General features: G+C 37.9%; 1 protein-coding gene across 1 annotated transcript; it reads right to left on the bottom strand.

Annotated features, from left to right (window-relative positions):
* Positions 1 to 6,874: 6,874 nt before the first annotated feature.
* Positions 6,875 to 20,213, bottom strand: Olfr741 (olfactory receptor 741). The gene is made up of 3 exons (NM_207133.2): positions 20,118 to 20,213; positions 8,218 to 8,318; positions 6,875 to 7,821 (listed from the first exon to the last, which is right to left on the bottom strand). The coding sequence occupies exon 3, from the start codon at positions 7,808 to 7,810 to the stop codon at positions 6,875 to 6,877; it is 936 nt and encodes a 311-aa protein (NP_997016.2). The 5' UTR covers positions 7,811 to 7,821; positions 8,218 to 8,318; positions 20,118 to 20,213.
* Positions 20,214 to 20,573: the final 360 nt, after the last annotated feature.

The raw sequence follows: 20,573 nt of genomic DNA, 5'->3' as shown, positions 1-20,573 counted from the left end.
TCTCACCTGTGCAGAGTAGTCTTGGTGGAGTCCGGGATCCAAGATGTCTCCCACAGATGCTTAGGCAAAGCCCTCCCCTAGCACTTATTATAAATGTGTGTGTGCATATTTTAGGAAGATTCTACAGTTTTAAGTTCCCAAATCACTAACTTACTTCCTCCCTCCCTCCCTCCCTCCCTTCTTTCTTTCCTTCCTTCTTCCTTCCTTTTCTGTCTCTTTCTTTTCTGTCTCTTTTCTGTGTCTTTTCTTTTCTTTTCTTTTCTTTTCTTTTCTTTTCTTTTCTTTTCTTTTCTTTTCTTTTCTTTTCTTTTCTTTTCTTTCCTTTCCTTTCCTTTCCTTTCCTTTCCTTTCCTTTCCTTTCCTTTCCTTTCCTTTCGTTCGTTCGTTCGTTCTTTCTTCCTTCCTTTCTCTTTCTTTCTTTCTTTCTTTCTTTCTTTCTTTCTTTCTTTCTTTCTTTCTTTCTTTCTTTCTTTCTTTCTTTCTTTCTTTCTTTCTTTCTTTCTTTCTCTCTCTCTCCCTTCCTTCCTTCCTTCCTTCCTTCCTTCCTTCCTTCCTTCCTTCCTTCCTCCCTCCCTCCCCCATCCCTCCCTCCCCCCTCCCTCCCTCCTCTCTCTCTCTCTCTTTCTTTCTTTCTTTCTTTCTTTCTTTCTTTCTTTCTTTCTTTCTTTCTTTCTTACTTTCTTTTCTTCTTTCCTTCTTTCCTTCTTTTTTTTTCCTTCTTTGTTTCTTTTCTTTTCTTTTTTCTTTTTGGCAACATCAAAGTCCACTATATTTTTAGGTCATTAAACAAATACATTCACCACATAAAATGTATTCCTTGATGCAACATTAAAAAGCATTTCCCCGTGTTGTTCTGGTCTATAGGAATGCTTCCTGTTAAGTCTTAATGGTAAAAGGTAAAGCATTTTTTCTAAAAACACTTGAATTTAATGATGGTGATGATATGCTTTGGATATGAAGTATGTTCTCTCTCTCTCTCTCTCTCTTTCGTTTTTGTTTTTATTTTATTTTATTTTTTTTTCTTTCCATTTTTTATTAGGTATTTAGCTCATTTATATTTCCAATGCTATACCAAACGTCCCCCATACCCACCCACCCCCACTCCCCTACCCGCCCACTCCCCCTTTTTGGCCCTGGCGTTCCCCTGTTCTGGGGCATATAAAGTTTGTGTGTCCAATGGGCCTCTCTTTCCAGTGATGGCCGACTAGGCCATCTTTTGATACATATGCAGCTAGAGTCAAGAGCTCCGGGGTACTGGTTAGTTCATAATGTTGATCCACCTATAGGGTTGCAGATCCCTTTAGCTCCTTGGGTACTTTCTCTAGCTCCTCCATTGGGAGCCCTGTGATCCATCCATTAGCTGACTGTGGGCATCCACTTCTGTGTTTGCTAGGCCCCGGCATAGTCTCACAAGAGACAGCTACATCTGGGTCCTTTCGATAAAATCTTGCTAGTGTATGCAATGATGTCAGCGTTTGGATGCTGATTATGGGGTGGATCCCTGGATAAGGCAGTCTCTACATGGTCCATCCTTTCATCTCAGCTCCAAACTTTGTCTCTGTAACTCCTTCCAAGGGTGTTTTGTTCCCACTTCTAAGGAGGGGCATAGTGTCCACATTTCAGTCTTCATTTTTCTTGAGTTTCATGTGTTTAGGAAATTGTATCTTATATCTTGGGTATCCTAGGTTTTGGGCTAATATCCACTTATCAGTGAGTACATATTGTATGAGTTCCTTTGTGAATGTGTTACCTCACTCAGGATGATGCCCTCCAGGTCCATCCATTTGGCTAGGAATTTCATAAATTCATTCTTTTTAATAGCTGAGTAGTACTCCATTGTGTAGATGTACCACATTTTCTGTATCCATTCCTCTGTTGAGGGGCATCTGGGTTCTTTCCAGCTTCTGGCTATTATAAATAAGGCTACTATGAACATAGTGGAGCATGTGTCCTTCTTACCAGTTGGGGCATCTTCTGGATATATGCCCAGGAGAGGTATTGCTGGATCCTCCGGTAGTACTATGTCCAATTTTCTGAGGAACTGCCAGACGGATTTCCAGAGTGGTTGTACAAGCCTGCAATCCCATCAACAATGGAGGAGTGTTCCTCTTTCTCCACATCCTCGCCAGCATCTGCTGTCACCTGAATTTTTGATCTTAGCCATTCTGACTGGTGTGAGGTGGAATCTCAGGGTTGTTTTGATTTGCATTTCCCTGATGATTAAGGATGTTGAACATTTTTTCAGGTGCTTCTCTGCCATTCGGTATTCCTCAGGTGAGAATTCTTTGTTCAGTTCTGAGCCCCATTTTTTAATGGGGTTGTTTGATTTTCTGAAGTCCACCTTCTTGAGTTCTTTATATATGTTGGATGTTAGTCCCCTATCTGATTTAGGATAGGTAAAGATCCTTTCCCAATCTGTTGGTGGTCTTTTTGTCTTATTGACGGTGTCTTTTGCCTTGCAGAAACTTTGGAGTTTCATTAGGTCCCATTTGTCAATTCTCGATCTTACAGCACAAGCCATTGCTGTTCTGTTCAGGAATTTATCCCCTGTGCCCATATCTTCAAGGCTTTTCCCCACTTTCTCCTCTATAAGTTTCAGTGTCTCTGGTTTTATGTGAAGTTCTTTGATCCATTTAGATTTGACCTTAGTACAAGGAGATAAGTATGGATCGATTCGCATTCTTCTACATGATAACAACCAGTTGTGCCAGCACCAATTGTTGAAAATGCTGTCTTTCTTCCACTGGATGGTTTTAGCTCCCTTGTCGAAGATCAAGTGACCATAGGTGTGTGGGTTCATTTCTGGGTCTTCAATTCTATTCCATTGGTCTACTTGTTTGTCTCTATACCACTACCATGCAGTTTTTACCACAATTGCTCTGTAGTAAAGCTTTAGGTCAGGCATGGGGATTCCACCAGAGGTTCTTTTATCCTTGAGAAGAGTTCTTGCTATCCTAGGTTTTTTGTTATTCCAGATGAATTTGCAAATTGCTCCTTCTAATTCGTTGAAGAATTGAGTTGGAATTTTGATGGGGATTGCATTGAATCCGTAGATTGCTTTTGGCAGGATAGCCATTTTTACAATGTTGATCCTGCCAATCCATGAGCATGGGAGATCTTTCCATCTTCTGAGATCTTCTTTAATTTCTTTCTTCAGAGACTTGAAGTTTTTATCATACAGATCTTTCACTTCCTTAGTTAGAGTCACTCCGAGATATTTTATATTATTTGTGACTATTGAGAAGGGTGTTGTTTCCCTAATTTCTTTCTCAGCCTGTTTATTCTTTGTGTAGAGAAAGGCCATTGACTTGTTTGAGTTAATTTTATATCCAGCTACTTCACCGAAGCTGTTTATCAGGTTTAGGAGTTCTCTGGTGGAATTTTTAGGGTCACTTATATATACTATCATATCATCTGCAAAAAGTGATATTTTGACTTCCTCCTTTCCAATTTGTATCCCCTTGATCTCCTTTTGTTGTCGAATTGCTCTGGCTAATACTTCAAGTACTATGTTGAAAAGGTAGGGAGAAAGTGGGCAGCCTTGTCTAGTCCCTGATTTTAGTGGGATTGCTTCCAGCTTCTCTCCATTTACTTTGATGTTGGCTACTGGTTTGCTGTAGATTGCTTTTATCATGTTTAGGTATGGGCCTTGAATTCCTGATCTTTCCAGAACTTTTATCATGAATGGGTGTTGGATCTTGTCAAATGCTTTTTCTGCATCCAACGAGATGATCATGTGGTTTTTGTCTTTGAGTTTGTTTATATAGTGGATTACATTGATGGATTTTCGTATATTAAACCATCCCTGCATTCCTGGAATAAAACCTACTTGGTCAGGATGGATGATTGCTTTAATGTGTTCTTGGATTCGGTTAGCGAGAATTTTATTGAGGATTTTTGCATCGATATTCATAAGAGAAATTGGTCTGAAGTTCTCTATCTTTGTTGGATCTTTCTGTGGTTTAGGTATCAGAGTAATAGTGGCTTCATAAAATGAGTTGGGTAGAGTACTTTCTACTTCTATCTTGTGAAAAAGTTTGTGCAGAACTGGAATTAGATCTTCTTTGAAGGTCTGATAGAACTCTGCACTAAACCCGTCTGGTCCTGGGCTTTTTTTGGCTGGGAGACTATTTATAACTGCTTCTATTTCTATTTCTTTGTTTCTTATACATCCACTTCTTTCAAATGAAATTTCTTGTTTCATGTAACCCAGGGAGGTCTTGAACCCAGTAGGTATCAACGTATGCGTTTGAAATTCTGATTTTCCTGCCTCCACTGTAAGAAAAATAACATACATGTACCAGTAAACCTAGTTCTATGCAATTCTGGGGAAAGAACTCAGATATTTGCTTGCTAGGTTCCTGCTTACACTCTCTGTCAACTCATCAACAGCCCATATTGCTTTTTAGATTTTTTAACTACTTCAATATGCACTGATGTAATTTCCTAAATGTATGCAAACATATTCTGTATTGCTTTTCAATAGCTTTCTATTCCATGGCTTTCTCTTATCTATCTATCTATCTATCTATCTATCTATCTATCTATCTATCTATCTATCTATCTGTCTGTCTGTCTGTCTGTCTGTCTGTCTGTCTGTCTGTCTGTCTGTCTATCTATCTATCTATCTATCTATCTATCTATCTATCTATCTATCTATCTATCTATCTATCTATCAACTTTCCATCCTAATCACAGGCCCTCAGCTGACTTTCTTCCTTTTCTTGTCCTCTGAGAATTTAGAGGCCGACTAGAATTCACCCCATCCTGATAATCAGGCCTTTGAGGGACTAGAATTATACTTTCTTAGTGATGCCAGACAAGGCAGTTCAATTAGGGAAAAAAGATTCCTATGCAGGCAGCAGGTTCAGGGACAGTCTTTGTTCCTATTTTAGAGAGAGCAAGATGAATGTCAAGATGCACATCTGGTACATATGTGCAGGTGATGTCTTGGTCCAGTCCCATGGTTTTTCTTTGGTTTTTCGTCAGGCTCTGGCAGCCCTCAAGGTTCCATATTCATTGACTCTGCTGTTTTTTTTTTTTTTGTTTTGTTTTGTTTTTCTTTTTGTAGCAACTGTATCCCCTTCGAGTCCCTCAAGCTTCCCCCAACTCTTCCACAAAGTTCTCTGTATTTGGTCCTATGTTTGGCTGTTTCCAAACATCTGCATTTGTTTACATTGGCTGGTGAGTAGAGCCCAACAGAATATCATTCATATTTAAAGTATTGGTTCTTGTCCATGAGATGGATTTCAAATTAGGCCAGTTCTTAGTTGGCCATTCCCTCTGTCTCTAGCTTTGTCCCTGCACATATTGCAGGCAGGACACATTTTGAATAATAGTTTTTGTCGGAGAATTGATATCTCTCCACTGGTAATTCTGCCTGGATAGAGGAGGTGGCCACTACAGGCTCTATATGTCCCACTGTTGGGTGTGTCAGATAGGGCCACACCTATAGACTCCCCGGTCCTCCTCTAGTATCTGGAATATCTGCCCTACTTGAGGCAGATATCCTTGTCTCCCTTACTACTGAAGTCTTGTATCAAATTTAGTGTATCTGGCTTTATGTTGAGGTATATGATCCATTTGGCTATTAAAGGTTATTTAATAGCAATGCATTTGTGGGTCAGGTTGGCAAGTGATCATACATATTGGTTATTCTTTTTCTACTTGACACACATCTTACTCACGTAGGATTAGTTTGCATAGGATTGGCCTATGTGCATATGTACATGCCATTTTCTTGATGAATGATGTGTGTGGGAGTTTCCATCCCACAGTGGTCATTGTATTCCTGGGTGGTAGTTCTGTTTTGCAGAAGAAAGCAAGTTAAGCCTGTCATGGAAAGCAAGCCAATAAAATATATTCCTTCATGGACTCTGGTTCAGTTCTTGCCTTCAGTTTCATGGTTTAAAATTTTGTCTTGGTTCCACAAAATGATGGATTATAATCTGTATTCAAAATAATCCTTCTCTTTCCTAAATTGCTTTTGGTCTTGGGGGATATATAAGTATCACAGGCAAGGACCATCATATTTCTCTCTGTTTCTCTGTCTCTGTTTCTCTCTCTGTCTCTGTCTCTCCCTCTCTGTGTTTTATCAAAAATGATCTTGCTATGTATCGAAACTCCCTAGAAATTCTGATCCTCTAGTCCCATTTTTCAAATTCTGGGATTACAGACATATTCTAATGTACATAGTTCTATATTTCTGTTTTTAATTGGTATAGTATTATACACATTTATGAAGTACAAAGTGACATTCAGTATATAAGCATTATGCAATGCATATAATATCAACATAATTGTCATAAATATTATTTAAATGTTTAACATATTTTTATGTAGAGAACACACAAAATCTCAGTACTTCTGTATGAAGCAGAATTAATATTTGATAGATATATTTACCATATTATATGGTCAAACACAGATATTGAGTAACTATCCACCTGTACCAGCTGCAACCACTAACTGTATAACTTCTCCTTATACTTCCTAGTCTCTGGTAAACATATCATATTCATTTTGAAAAACTTTCTACACATAAAAGAGGGAGTACAGTATTTGACTTCCCATAACTAACATATTTTATTTAAAACAAAGTATTTCATTCTATTCATAATGCCATAAATGTCACAATATAATAATTCTTGTCATTGAATTATGTATGTATGTATGTATATATGTATGTATTATGTATATATACATATGTGTATACATATATATATTCACACACATGTGTGTGTGTTTGTGTGAGTTTATGTGTGTACTAGGGTATATGTGTGTGAATATATATATATATATATATATATATATATATACTTTAAGAGTATATATATTCACTTAAATATGATTTGTTTGTTTAAATGTAAAATTTTTATGTTCTCAAAATCTTCTGTAGGGCATTTTTCATATCTTTGTTCCTCAGACTGTATATCATAGGATTAAGCAGTGGTGTACCCACAGAATAAAATAGAGTTACAAGCTTCTGCATTCCGGCCTCATGCTCAGATGTTGGGCTCAGATACATTATCATCACTGAGCAATAAAAGAGTGAAACTACTGTGAGATGAGACCCGCAAGTGGAGAAAGCCTTTTTTTGTCCTTCTCTTGAAGGAAGTCTAAACACAGCTCTTAGGACCAATATGTAAGTTCCCATGATGAAGAGGAAAGGAATAACCAGGAGCATAGACATTATAATGGACCAGAAAACCTCTATCAATGGGACTCTGGAACAGGCAAGGGCCAAAAGAGGGCCTGGGTCACACAGGAAGTGGTCTATAATTCTGGACCCACAGAAGGACATCTGGGAGATGATGATGATGGGTACAGGGAACCAGAGGAAACCAAGCACCCAGCAACTGGTCACAAGGGTGTTTCGGAGGCGCCCAGTCATGAGAGAAGAATAATGTAGTGGCCTACAGATGGCAAGGTATCGATCAAATGCCATGACTGCCAGGAAAAAGCATTCTGTAGAACCAAAGGAGAAGAAGAAATAGAACTGTAGGAAGCATCCAGAGAAAGAGATGACCTTGGTGTCTGAAAGGAAGTTGGCCAACATGTTGGGGACTGTGGAGGTGACATATCCAATCTCCATGAAGGAGAAGTTGGCCAGCAGAAGGTACATGGGGGTGTGGAGTCTCTGATCACAGTACACAGCACAGATGATGGAAGCGTTGCCCATAAGAATGAGTATGTAAACAATGAAGAAGATCACAAAGAGGAGAATTTGCCCCTCCCTGGGGTAGGCGAAGCCCAAGAGGATGAAGCCAGTGATGGTGCTGGAGTTGCTGGGGCTGCTGAGGGTTTTCATCTGTCTGTGACCTGTGAAAGCATCAGAAATTGTTTAACATTCTAGAAATAGCTGAGGGAGTTTAAGTTTTGCCCAAACAGGACACAGAGTAGTTTCCTCATCATCTGTACAATATATATTGGAGCCTTATTGTTTTCTAGGAAGTTTTCTGACCACTGGATATTTAGAAATGAGTGAAACAAGTTTAATACCCTATTCTGTGCTGCATAACCAGCCAGTCATCTGTTTCTCTTTCATTGGTATAAATAGACCAGGATGACTATTTCTTCATCAAACACCACTGTAAGCATAAATCAGTATATCAATGATATTATTTTGGGTGTACTGGCAGATACACATGATTCTTATTTTTAGAAATATCTGCTAGTTAAGAAAAATGAGTGGAATCTGCTAATGGTTGTACATACCTGCAAGCGCAGCACATGAAATGTTGAAGCAGGAGTGTTAGGAGTTCAAAGCCATTGTCAAGCATAGAATACACTTGAGTTTAGTGTGGGCTACATGAGATCTTGTTTCAAACATACAAAGAAACAAACAATGAGACAAACAATGAAAAGAAAAAAAATGAGTGAATACATTTCATTACTATTCTTTAGTCACCCAGTGTTTTCGTTTTAGATGAGTACTTAATTACTTTTAGCAAGAAAAATGTGAGACTTTTGCATTATAGTTGTAGCTCAATGAGAGAACACCCACCTAACATTCATTAACTTATGGACTGGACCTCAAGACTGTCAAAATAAGAAATGGAATTGTAGTGTAATCTAATAATATTGGCAAATATCTGTATTTGAACCTAATCTATTGAGTTATTTCTTTAAGTAACAAATTCTTGTATAAATACATAAAAATTTATAGTAGCTCTTTATAAGTAGCTAGAACTTAAAGAAGAAGGCAAAAAAAGCTAAATTCAATATCAATAGTCTGATGAAGTGGGTATGGGCTCACTAGGAGGTGTGTGTCTCAGAAGAATTTTAATTTGGGACTAGGATGTAGCTCAGTTATAGCTGCCATACCGCTTAATGTTAGTGTATTTGCACTTCTTGTAAGAAGCTATGAGATTGATCTTTACCAATAAAAATCTAGAAATGAACTGCATTTCCTCAACCCCAAAACTAGAAACAAAAAATGCTTTTAACCCTCTGTCAAGGACATTTACATTATCCAAATAGAATAAACAAGCTTCCAAGATTCTAGTCCATCACCCTATTTGTATTACTTTAGGAGTTTCTGGAGATTGGATTGGTCAGAAGGGGAAAGATATCTGCAGGTAGAGAACTGTCTTTTCTGTGTGTGCTAAGATCTACACTCATCTGTCATAACCTCATATTCAGGTTTCAAATGGCAATGTATCTATTTCTTTTGAGAGAGAACTGAAGTCAAATTCCACAAGTATCTCATAATTAGAAAAATTAAAAATATCACTCAGGATATCCATCATCTTAAAAGTAAAATTTCCTCTTATTTTTGTTGCATTTTCTATGTTTCAAGGAAAAAAAATCCTAAGAAGTTTGGTACAATCTTTACTGATAAGTGGCAGGAAGGACATCAACAAGATTTTAAATAACTAATGAATTCAGCTATTTAACAACAAAAGCCAAGATAACAGTCATGCACATACAGACAAATCATTGTCTGTATTTGTAGTTTAACTTAGAAAAATGATAATTTAAAAAAAATCAACTCTTCTTTCATTTAGGACCATGCCTCCCATTGGATCCACTAATTATTTTATTTCTCCTTGTAAGTGGATTGAAGCATCCATGATTTGTCCTTCTTGTTAAGCTTCATACTGTGTCTGAGTTGCATTGTGTGATTAATGAGGTTTTTGGATAATGGCTATTTGTCAGTGAGTATATACCCTAAATGTTCTTTTGGGTCTGGGTTACCACACTCAGAATGATATTTTCTAGTTTCATCCATTTGTCTGCAAAATTCATGATGTCTTCATTTTTAATAGCTGACTAGTATTCCATTGAGTAAATGTACCACATTTTCTGTATCCATTCTTCAGTTGAGGGGCATCTGGGCTCTTTCCAGCCGCTGGCTATTATAAACAAGGCTGCCATGAACAATGGAGCACATGTCCTTGTGACATGGTGGAGCATATTTTGTGTATATGCCCAAGAGGTATAGCTTGGTCTTCAGGTAGAACTATTCCTAATTTCCTGAGGAACTGTCAGATTGATTTCCAGAGTGGTTGTACCAGTTTGTAATCCCACTGGAAATGGCAGGGGTGTTCCTCTTTCTCCACTTCCACACCAGCATCTGCTGTCACCTGAGATTTTTTTTGTCTTAGCCACTCTGATTGGTGTAAGGTGGAATCTCAAGGTTTAGGGAATTGCATTTCCCAGATAGCTAAAGATGTTGAACATTTCTTTAGGTGCTTCATGGCCATTTGAAATTCCTCAGTTGGGAATTCTTTTTTTTTTTTTTTTTTTTTAAAGCTGTGTACTCCGTTTTAAAATTTGGGTTATTTGGTTTTCTGTATTCTAACTTCTTCAGTTCTTTGTATATTTCAGATAATAACCCTCCATCAGATGTAGAATTAGTAAAGATCTACTGTCAATTTGTAGGTTGTGTTTTTTCCCCATTGACAGTGTCCTGTGCCTTACAGAAGTTTTTCAGTTTTATGAGGTCCCATTTTTCAATTGTTGATCTAAGAGCCTGAGCCACTGGTGTTCTGTTCACAGAAATTTCCACTGTGCTACTATGTTTGAGAGATGAGGCCACCCACTCATCTCAAAATTTTTAATCAGAATTGATTCTATCTAAACAAATCACAGGGACCAGTAGAGGAGCAGACATTGAAGAAACAGCCACCCAGAGATTGATCTCACCTTGTGATCCATCCTATGCACAGACAATAAAGCCCTGACATGCTGATATCATGATGTGCTTGCAGACGGGAGCCTGCCATCACTGTCCTTTGAGAGGCTTGGTCTGCACCCAACTAGAGTAGATGTAGATAATCACAGCCAACCATTGGTCTGAGCCTGGGGACCCCTATGGAAGAGTTAGGGGAAGGTCTGAAGGAGCTGAATGGGATTGCAAGCCCATAGGAAGAACAACAGTATCAACTAACAGAACCTCTCAGATCTCCCAGGGACTAAGAGACCAACCAAAGAACATACATAGTCCAGTCCATGGCTTCTGCTACACTTGGATCTGTGGAGGTTTGGTGCCCCAGAAAGGAAGTGCTAGAGGGGTGAGGTGGGGGTTGGTGGGTATGCAAAAGGGAGGAAGTATGGGGTAGGGAGGTCATGGAGAGGGACAGTCAAGGGTGACAACCTTTGAAATACAAATAAATAAAATCAACTAAATTTACTACATAATACTGACTGTGTGGTTTGATATAAGTGGTTTTACCAATTTTTCTAAGTTCTCAACATATGGACCAACATCTATTTTGACTATTTGGTTTGAAAGCACAGATAACTAAGTACATATCTGAGACTGTCTTTCTCATGTGTGGTGTCTTGTCTATTCTCTTTCTCATAACCTTCATACACAACAACATAGATGTCAATTTCACAGGAACTGTTCCAATCTGTCCCTTGATTCCTTGGCTGGTCTTTCTCCTATGTCACTCTGTGTACCTCAGGTTCAAGTCTCCATTATCTTATCTCTGGAATATAAGAAAATCTTCCTGAATGATCCCCTCTGGTTTTTCATAGTCATGCAGTAGCCATACTGACTTTTCATATTTAGATCAGAGAACATAATTTCTTTGGATATAATAACTTTCCTACCCTAGTGTAAAATCTAAGTACCAATTTATTATGCATGGACCTCTCAATAATCTGTCTTTTGGATCACCCAGTGTTCCCAGGGACTAGACCACCAACCAAGGAGGTATTCGTGGCTCCAGATACATATGTAGCAGAGCATGGTCTGTCTGATATCAATGGGAGGGGAGGCCCTTGTACCTGGGTAGATTTGATGCCTCAGCATAGGGGGATGCTGGAACAGTGCAGTTGGAGAGGGTGGGTGGGGAGCACTCTTATAGAGGCAATGGGGAGGGGGAAGAGGGTTGATGTGGGATGGGGGCCTGTGGAGAGGTAACCGGGACAAGGAGTGTCATTTGAGATGTAAACGAGTACAATGAAAAAAATGATCTGGCCTTTACCTATTCATTTTTCTAACTTCTATTTCTTGGTGTTGTACCACACTTTCCATTTTTTCTCCAGCTCTTCGGGACTTCTTTCTGTAGAAGAAGCCTGTTTCTTTCCTTCTTAGGTTTTTTTCAATGTACATTTTATCTTTGCCAGGAAATCTCACCTAATCTATACTTTTTTTTTTTTATTCCAGCTCAATATCTCATGAAGGTTTTCTGGTTCCATTTCATTTCTGTTGGACAACAAAATATCTTGAGAAAAGCAACCTCATAGTTGAAGGTTGTAGTTAGTTACAATGGGGATGTCAAGGCACCAGCAACTTGAGGTTGCTATGAATGCATCAATGTCAAAGTTCAGCTCATTTTCTTCACCCACACCCAGTTTAGATTCCTTTGCAATTGAATGGAACCACCCACAGTTGCATAATGAAGACCCCACACACTGGACATAACACCTCATAGAGACCCTCTCCCGAGATAATTGTCATCAATTTGAAAACTAAGGCTAGTCAAATCTAAACAGAATTCTTAATAGAGCAATCCCAAATGTCTGGGAAACACTTAAAGAAATGTTCAATGTTCCTAGCCACCAGGAAAATGCAAACCAAAACATTTTTGAGATTCTATCTCACATTTTTCAGAATGGCTAAGATCAATGGCATGGGTGACAGGTCATGTGGCAAGAGCATGTGTCAAGTGGAATACTCCTCAATTGTTGGTAGGAGTGTAAACCAGTACAACCATTATATAATTCAATATAGTGCATTCTTAGAAAACTGGAAATCTATTCAAACTTTATTTATACCACCCCTGGGCATAAAGCAAAGGATATTTCATCCTATCACAAGGATTAAATATGTTCACTGCAGCTTTATTCATATAGTCAAAAAACTGGAAATAACCTAGATGTCCCTCAACTGAAGAATAGATAGAGTAAATGTGATACATTTACACAATGAAGTACTACTCTGCTATTAAAAATAATCAATTTATGTAATTCTTGGGCAAATGAATGTATCTGGGGAATATCATCCTTAGTGAGGTAACCCAATCACAAAAGAAGTGACTAGATATGCACTCACTGATAAGTGGATATTAGCCAGGAAACTTAGAATACCCATGATACAATTTGCAAAAGACAAGAAAATCAAGAAGAAGGAAGACCAATGCGTGGATACTTCATTCCTCCTTAGAATAGGGAACAAAATGCCCATGGAAGTAGTTACAGAGACAGAGTTTGGAGCTAAGTCGAAAGGATGGACCATCCAGAGACTACACCACTTGGGGATCCACCCCATAATCAGCCAAATGACACACCAAAGACACACTATTGCATATGCCAGCAAGATTTTGCTTAAAGGGCCCTGATATAGCTGTCTCTTGTGAGGCTATGCCAGTGCCTGGCAAATACAGAAGTGGATGCTTACAGTCATCTATTGGATGGAACACAGGGCCCCCAATGGAGGAGCTAGAGAAAGTACCCAAGGAGCTGAAGGGGTTTGAAACCCTATAGGTGGAACAACAATATGAACTAACCAGTACCCCCCAGAGCTCTTGCCTCTAGCTGCGTATGTAGCAGAAGATGGCCTAGTCAGCCATCATTGGGAAGAGGCCCCTAGGTCTTGCAAACTTTATATGCCCCACTACAGGGGAAACCCAGGGCCAAGAAGTGGTAGTGGGTGGTTAGGGGAGCAGGGCAGGGAGAGGGTATAGGGAACTTTCGGGATCATGTCATCATGACATTTTCAGAAAATTGGAGGGAACTAGAAAAAAATCACATGGAGTGAGGTATCCCAGACCCAGAAAGACAGGTATAGTACGTCTTCATTTATGAGTGGATATTAAATGTTTAGTAAATAATAATCAAGTTATAATACATAGACAGAGAGAGGTTATGTAAAGAGGAGGTCTCTAGGAAATATACATGGATCTTACTGGAAAGGAGAAGTAGAGTGGATATTGTGGGTACAGTGATGGTAGTTGGGGATGTGAGCAGGAGGGATCAGGTGAGGGAAGGGTATGCAGAGAGAGTGAAGGGAGAGATAGCAATAATTGGGGAGTCTCTCTCTCTTGCTCTCTCTCTCTCTGTTTCTCTCTCTCTGTGTCTCTTTGTCTCTCTCTCTCTGTCTATCTCTCTCTATCTGTCTCTCTCTGTGTGTCTCTCTCTGTTTCTCTCTCTGTCTCTCAGTCTCTGTCTCGTCTCTGTCTCTCTCTCTCTCTTTCTCTCTCTCTCTCTCTCTCTCTCTCTCTCTCTCTCTCTCTCTGTGTGTGTGTGTGTGTGTGTGTGTGTAATCCTAGAGCAATGGAAACTTCTTAAAATCTATGAAGGAAAATCTAGTGAGCCATTCTTGTTATGGAGTATATAGAGCCTGAACTGAGCATCTTTGTTGCTTGATAAGGCTTCCAGTTGTGTGACTTGGTTGTATTTGATTGACTTGTTGGCTGAGGGAGTTAAGCTGATGCTAGGACATAAGGTTGCTTCCAAAAAACTGATAGCAAGGGGCCATTGCAGAGAAAAATATCCACATAGCTCACTGAAGCTAATGAGGTCAGGCTGGTGCTGGCATGCAGCATTCACTCCTATGTTCTGGTACCTTTGGGGTGAGAAGATACTCTGTAGGCTTTGGGAAGAGAGGCCTGCAAACCAATGCAGCCACAGAACACTTGACCTATTACCATCTGTCCTGTCTGCAAGATATGCTTGAGTAACACTGGCACAGAACTTATGTTAGTGGAAAATCAATGTTTAATTTAACTTGAACCCCATGCCAGGACAGGAAGCCAATGATTTACACTGCCTGGATGGCCAGGAACTAAAGACTAAATAGTCCAGATACCTAGATCGGAACCAAACAGGACTGGCAGATAATCAATCAATCACTGAAATTATTCCTAATGGTATTTTACTATACTCATTGATTGGTGCCATGGCGAGTTGTAATCCCAGATGTTTCCTCCAGCAGCAGATAGGAGTGAGTTTAGAGATGGCCAGACATTGTGCAGAAAGAGTCAAGATTGCAGATCTCCATTAGTTCTCTCCCCTTGGAGCTCGCAAACCCCAGCAGGGAAGGAGGGTAGATTGTCAGGGTCCAAGTGGATGGTGGACACCAGGAGAACATGGCAAAATCAATCAACTTTGCAGGGCTCACTTGGGATAATGGAGACAAACTGCATCACAAGACCTGCACCATGTTAGTCTTGTGTTTTTTGGAACTCCTAACAGTGGGGGCAGATGTGTCTTTGTCTCTTTTGCCTACTTTTGAAGACTTTTCCTTTTGTTGAGTTGCCTTGTCAAACTGTGATATGACACCTTTGTCTTATTGTATCATGTTTTGTCCTGTTTGGCTGCTGTTTTCTGAAGAGGAGATGAGAAATAGAAAGTTTAGCAGATAGGGGAAATATTTTCTGTACTGAGAAGTATGAAGGGAGGGGATGAGAGATTGTAGTCAGGATGTATTGTATTTGTGAAAAATCTATTTTCAATAAAAATGCTAGCCAGAGCATTTAAACATTGTATATAAAGAACTCTAACATTTCTGTGTTCATAACTTATTATATGTTTTATTTCTGGGATTTTTAATTTTTTGATTGTTTATTCTTCCTTACTTGTCTCCCCTTGCCTTCTGTATGAGAGCATGAACATTCTCTGAAATATATTTGTATTTTATACATTGTGTATAATTAAAATGTATCATACTAATTGCTATTTTGTCCATTTATTATTTATTATGTTTGTAACATCCAGGACTGTTTAATAAATAAACAGCTCTGTTATCACTTAAAATACTTTTCTGTACTTGGAGTCACTAAGAACAGCCACTGAACATAGCCACTATGATGGGTTCCCTCCTACAGCATCACACTTGCTACAGGAATTGAGGGTGTCATAGGGTAGGTGAGTTTTTCAATGCAGTGGCTGTTTGACAGATGCTCTAAATCTCAGAGTATTTTAATGATGATCCCACTACAAAGCCTATTTGACTTATTAAATTTGTTACCAGGTTGATGATTGATTGACATTTAACAAAATAATTTGATAACAGCTACATTTTAAACATCAATAGCAATGAATGAACTTTCAACTTTGTAGTACAGCCAGAGAGGAGATGAACAACTGGGCCTTTTGTGTTTGTGATATCTGTTCTTCCTGGCATCCAGATCCTCAGCCACTTCTTGCTAAAATACATATGGTTAGTTGTAGTATTTGGGACCAAATTGGAGAAAATGCTGGTTATGGAAGGCCTTTATCCTATCTTAGTCAGGCTTAGGAAGATGTACATAGTATAATATTAACACATTTTTCAAGGCTCCAGAACCTTATGAAAGAGGGGGTAAAATGGAATGTAAGAGCCACACAGTGATGAGAAACACAGTGCAATTCTATCCTCTGGGAATGACATGGCTGCCTCATATTCATGAACTCTCAGCTCTGAGATTGCCTACTAGAGCTTGCACATGACTAGGTTGGACAAAATGCAGGCATGGATAAGGAGGACCTCGTAAGTTCTAGTCCCTCCAAGGGCAGTCATTACCAGTTGGTGAATTCTGAGGGAGGAGAAGTCATTGTGTTCAGTGTTGGAGCTCATGTTCCAGGCCATAGCTCCAAACATATCCCCACAGTGGTGGCCTTGGTTAAACCCAGTTGGCCACACAGCAAAAAGATACAGGAGTGCCAGGAGGACTCCTGATAAGAAGGATATGCTGAGAAAGACAGAGGTTAACAAAAGTTGGAGAGCTGAGTGTGAACAGAGTGCCCTATATATATGTATGGAATTGAGACTAATAAAATAATAAAATCTCTAAATATTTAAGTATATTTTAAAAATTTTGCATATTGTACAAAATTTCAGTTTGTCTTTCTGTACTACCATTCTGCACTTCCAAATTAACAGTTAAGTACATTAGTGATGCTACATTTAAAAAATGACTAAAGTTATGTTACCTTAGCCAAAATCATCCCCATAACTTGTCTGATCTAAATATCTGTCCCTTTTGGAAAATGTTGGATATTTCCTCAGAAAGAAACTACTTTATGTTTCATAAAAAATAAAGTACTGTAGTAAAGGACCTAGTATTGTCATTACAGAGAGACATTTACTATTATAAGAGGCCTTAAATCATAATTAAGTGTTGAGAATTGGTTGCAGAACTTCCACAGTGAGTTCCTGGGAGACAAATAACTACATGAACAAGAATTAACACAAGGTGATTTCACAGATTGGAAAATACTCCACAGCAAAGACTTCCTTCAATACACAGATAAACAAGCCTATAAGGTTCATGTAACCGCTTCCAGTCATCCAATATTTTAGGAGAAATATTTTAGGTTTGTATTTTTTTCCTTAAACTTGTTCTCAGTGTCTTCATGTAATACTCACATAAACTTCAGAAAGGCTGAGTGATATTCATCTTCAATAACATCGATAGCTGAACACCCCAAGTAACTAAAGTCAAAGCCCCTCTTGCAATACATCTCCTAATTTTGATTTTCATAGTTCTTAAATCCATTAATATTTAAATTTTCAAAAAAAATTCTAAGGTATTTGAATTTTCTTTGGCATGCTCCTAATTATTAAAATTATGCTAATTTTGTTTGAAAAGTTACATTTATATTTTATGTATATAGTTAGCGTATGTATATATGTGTGTGTGCTTCTGCACATGTGCATACCTGTGTTCATGTGTGAATACATACATGCCACAGTGCACATGTGCAGATGAGAGGACTTCTTACAGGTTTTGTTTCTCTCCTTCCACTGTTTAGGTTTTCAAGGTTCAAACACAGGTTACCGAATGATAGAATCAAGGCTCTGAGAAACACTATGACACATTCAGACTTATGCAACCTCAGAGTAACTTTAGATTTTGTTACAAATATTCTCAGATTTAGTTGATCCTTTGGTATCCCAACTGTACAAATCAGTCTCCATTGACAATCTTCATTGTATTTTATAACTTGAGAGCCCATAGCTGTATTTATTGATTAAGAGATATTAGTTGTTTTGAAATTTTGAAAGTGATTTTAATTGTGACTAAAATTGTGACTCATCTGTGAAACTGAATTGATTTTAATTTCTATGAAAACATTATTAGTAATATTTGCTTGCAAGGAAAAAAAAAGAACAATAGTACAAATAACTCCTATTGTTTCACAATTTCCTTCTCTAATTATAAAATAAGAAATAAGATTTGATTAAACCACAAAAGCCTATCCCATATCTTGATTTATATGTCTGGCTTTTTGTTTCTATCCTCATTTATGGGACAAGACCATTTTGTTAGCAAGTATTTCAAGGCAGTACTGTATTGTTATCTGGATTCTTTTGAAACAGCCAAAAATTAAAACCTAATATACTACCAACTGAACAGGATACTTAAAATTACCAATCACTAGTAATAATTATAATGTCTTAGATATTATGGCAAATCTCCCTTAGAATTAGAACTAATTACTCCTCATGAGTTTATAAATACAGAATCAAGTTTTCCAGAAGTCAAACTAGAACTAAATGATAACAATTTATTTCAAGTACACTAAATATCAAATAAAGTCTTTCACATAGGACAGATAACTATAGACAAGGGAGAAACATACAATCTAATCAAAGACTATGATTGCCCAGCCAAACTATATATTTTCCTCAACAGAAATCCTTACTTCTTTAGGCCATCCCATGTTCTTGACGATCTCACCTTTAGGTATAATATTTCCATTATGCCATAGGTAAATGCTATGTCATATTCAGTGGATGGAACAAAAGAGAAGTCACACCCAGATCATAGAGGCTGGTAATTTTGATTTGATTCAAGGATTAATTCTTAGTAGATTTACTATTCCTCTCTCTTGAAGACTGTTTTCTGACTTCTCAGATCCACTTTTACCAGACACGAGTTTTTGTAAAGTAATGGAACAAAAGATACTTAACTCTCACATTCACCAGAGTCTGATACATATGTGTTTGATAAATGACTAAATTTATAAATTTCTTTATTGTGCAATCATTAAAATATCATGTAAGATTTTTCCAAGTGCAACTTGTCATTTTCGGGAAACCTGTGTTTCTGTTTCTAGGTTATAGTTATTCATGCATAATAGACTATTTCTTTTTTTTTTGAATAGACTATTTTTAATCTGTATTAAGTTGGAAGTAATGAGTTTTGTATCAAAATCTTACAGTGTGTTGTTTTATGAAGTTCCCTCTCAGAGTAATTTCCCAAGGATAAGCTTTAAGATAGTCTCCTGCAAAATAGGAAACTTTTGAAAGCTTTCAATGTTAATAAAATTAGATGTGAGTTAAGGAAAAGGTGTTTTCACTAGACTGCTGTTACTCAATTTTTGTCAGTTAGTGCTTAAATATGAAAGAATCTCCTCTGCTTACATATTGTTGTGAATTGTCATGTTCCTTCTAGTGTTGGCTATTTGTGTTGAGTCCAAGGGTGTGAGACACAAAAATAAGACTTCAGGGCTTTGTGGAATTTTAGACAATAGTGTAATGTCCTGGGGTTTTTCATGGTTAATTTCTATCCCTTTAAAGCTAAGTCCCAGAATCAAAGAAGAGCCAGAGTTTTATATTTTCACCAGTCAACTTCCCACCAATTCAGACAAGAAATATGACAGCATGTTCCATGGTTTTACTGGACTGAAAGGGATGTGTGAAAAGGCACACATTCCAAGGCTAGCTCAGTGGGGATTTAGGGCAGTATATTATAGACAAGACATTATTTCTACATATATTGGTTTGTTCTTTAGAAAATGGAAAGTGACAGACTTGCCTATGCCATTTTTTTTTTTGGTGAGAATTAGATGAAAAATATGTGTTAAGCATTTGGCATCCAGTTATTCCTCTCCATTGTCCTTATAAAATCAAACTCTCAAGAATATCCATCTGTGTACTCTAAAAGCAGTGTTGTTATGGAAAATGAAACCCCAGTCTGGATTGTGGGAGATAATACACAACTGAGAATAATTCTATGAGCAAATATTTATTTCTTTTATTTTCATCTAATATGAATTATATATGATAATGCCTTACTGATAGTACTATTATCAAGTTTGCTGAGTGAGATACTGAATATACAAGGTGCACTGTGCCTATATCAGACACTCACAATGTGAACAGTGAACTTTTTTCAGAGGCATAAATTTACCAGCTACATTTTACTATTATCCTTAGTTAAGCACTACATTACCTTCTTTCTTGAACTGGAAGAGTGGATATCAAGAGAAGTTTCTCACATAGCTTCTTCCAGCTGTCTGAGGGCAGAGTTAGCTGACATCATAATAGCCAGCTTGAAGACTAGTGCCAAAATGAATCGTGTAGGTCAGTGGAGCATTTTCTCTAGGAGCCTGGAACTTTAGACTGAATGTGTTCTCTGTTTTTTTGAATATCTTTTATGCTAGAGACACAGCTCTCTAATATTTATTCTCTTGCTCACTGCTGTCCTCTGGGCATTGTGCCTTAATTTCTGATTCTTACTTTCACCCAAGGGTAAGGAAATCATTCATTTTCTTAGAGATCTTTAGAGGGACAATTGTTAAGTTCATCAGTCACTCATCAAACCTGTTCTGGACACTTTGTAATATGCTTACAAAGCACTGTATATGGTTCAGTAGACGTTTATCAACCCTGTGACAAGTTAAATTTA

This window comes from Mus musculus, chromosome 14, assembly GCF_000001635.26.
Source record: "Mus musculus strain C57BL/6J chromosome 14, GRCm38.p6 C57BL/6J".
Taxonomy (NCBI): Eukaryota; Metazoa; Chordata; class Mammalia; order Rodentia; family Muridae; genus Mus; species Mus musculus.
The sequence above is the reverse complement of the archived record's forward strand: the minus strand, read 5'-3'. Positions and strand labels throughout refer to the sequence as shown.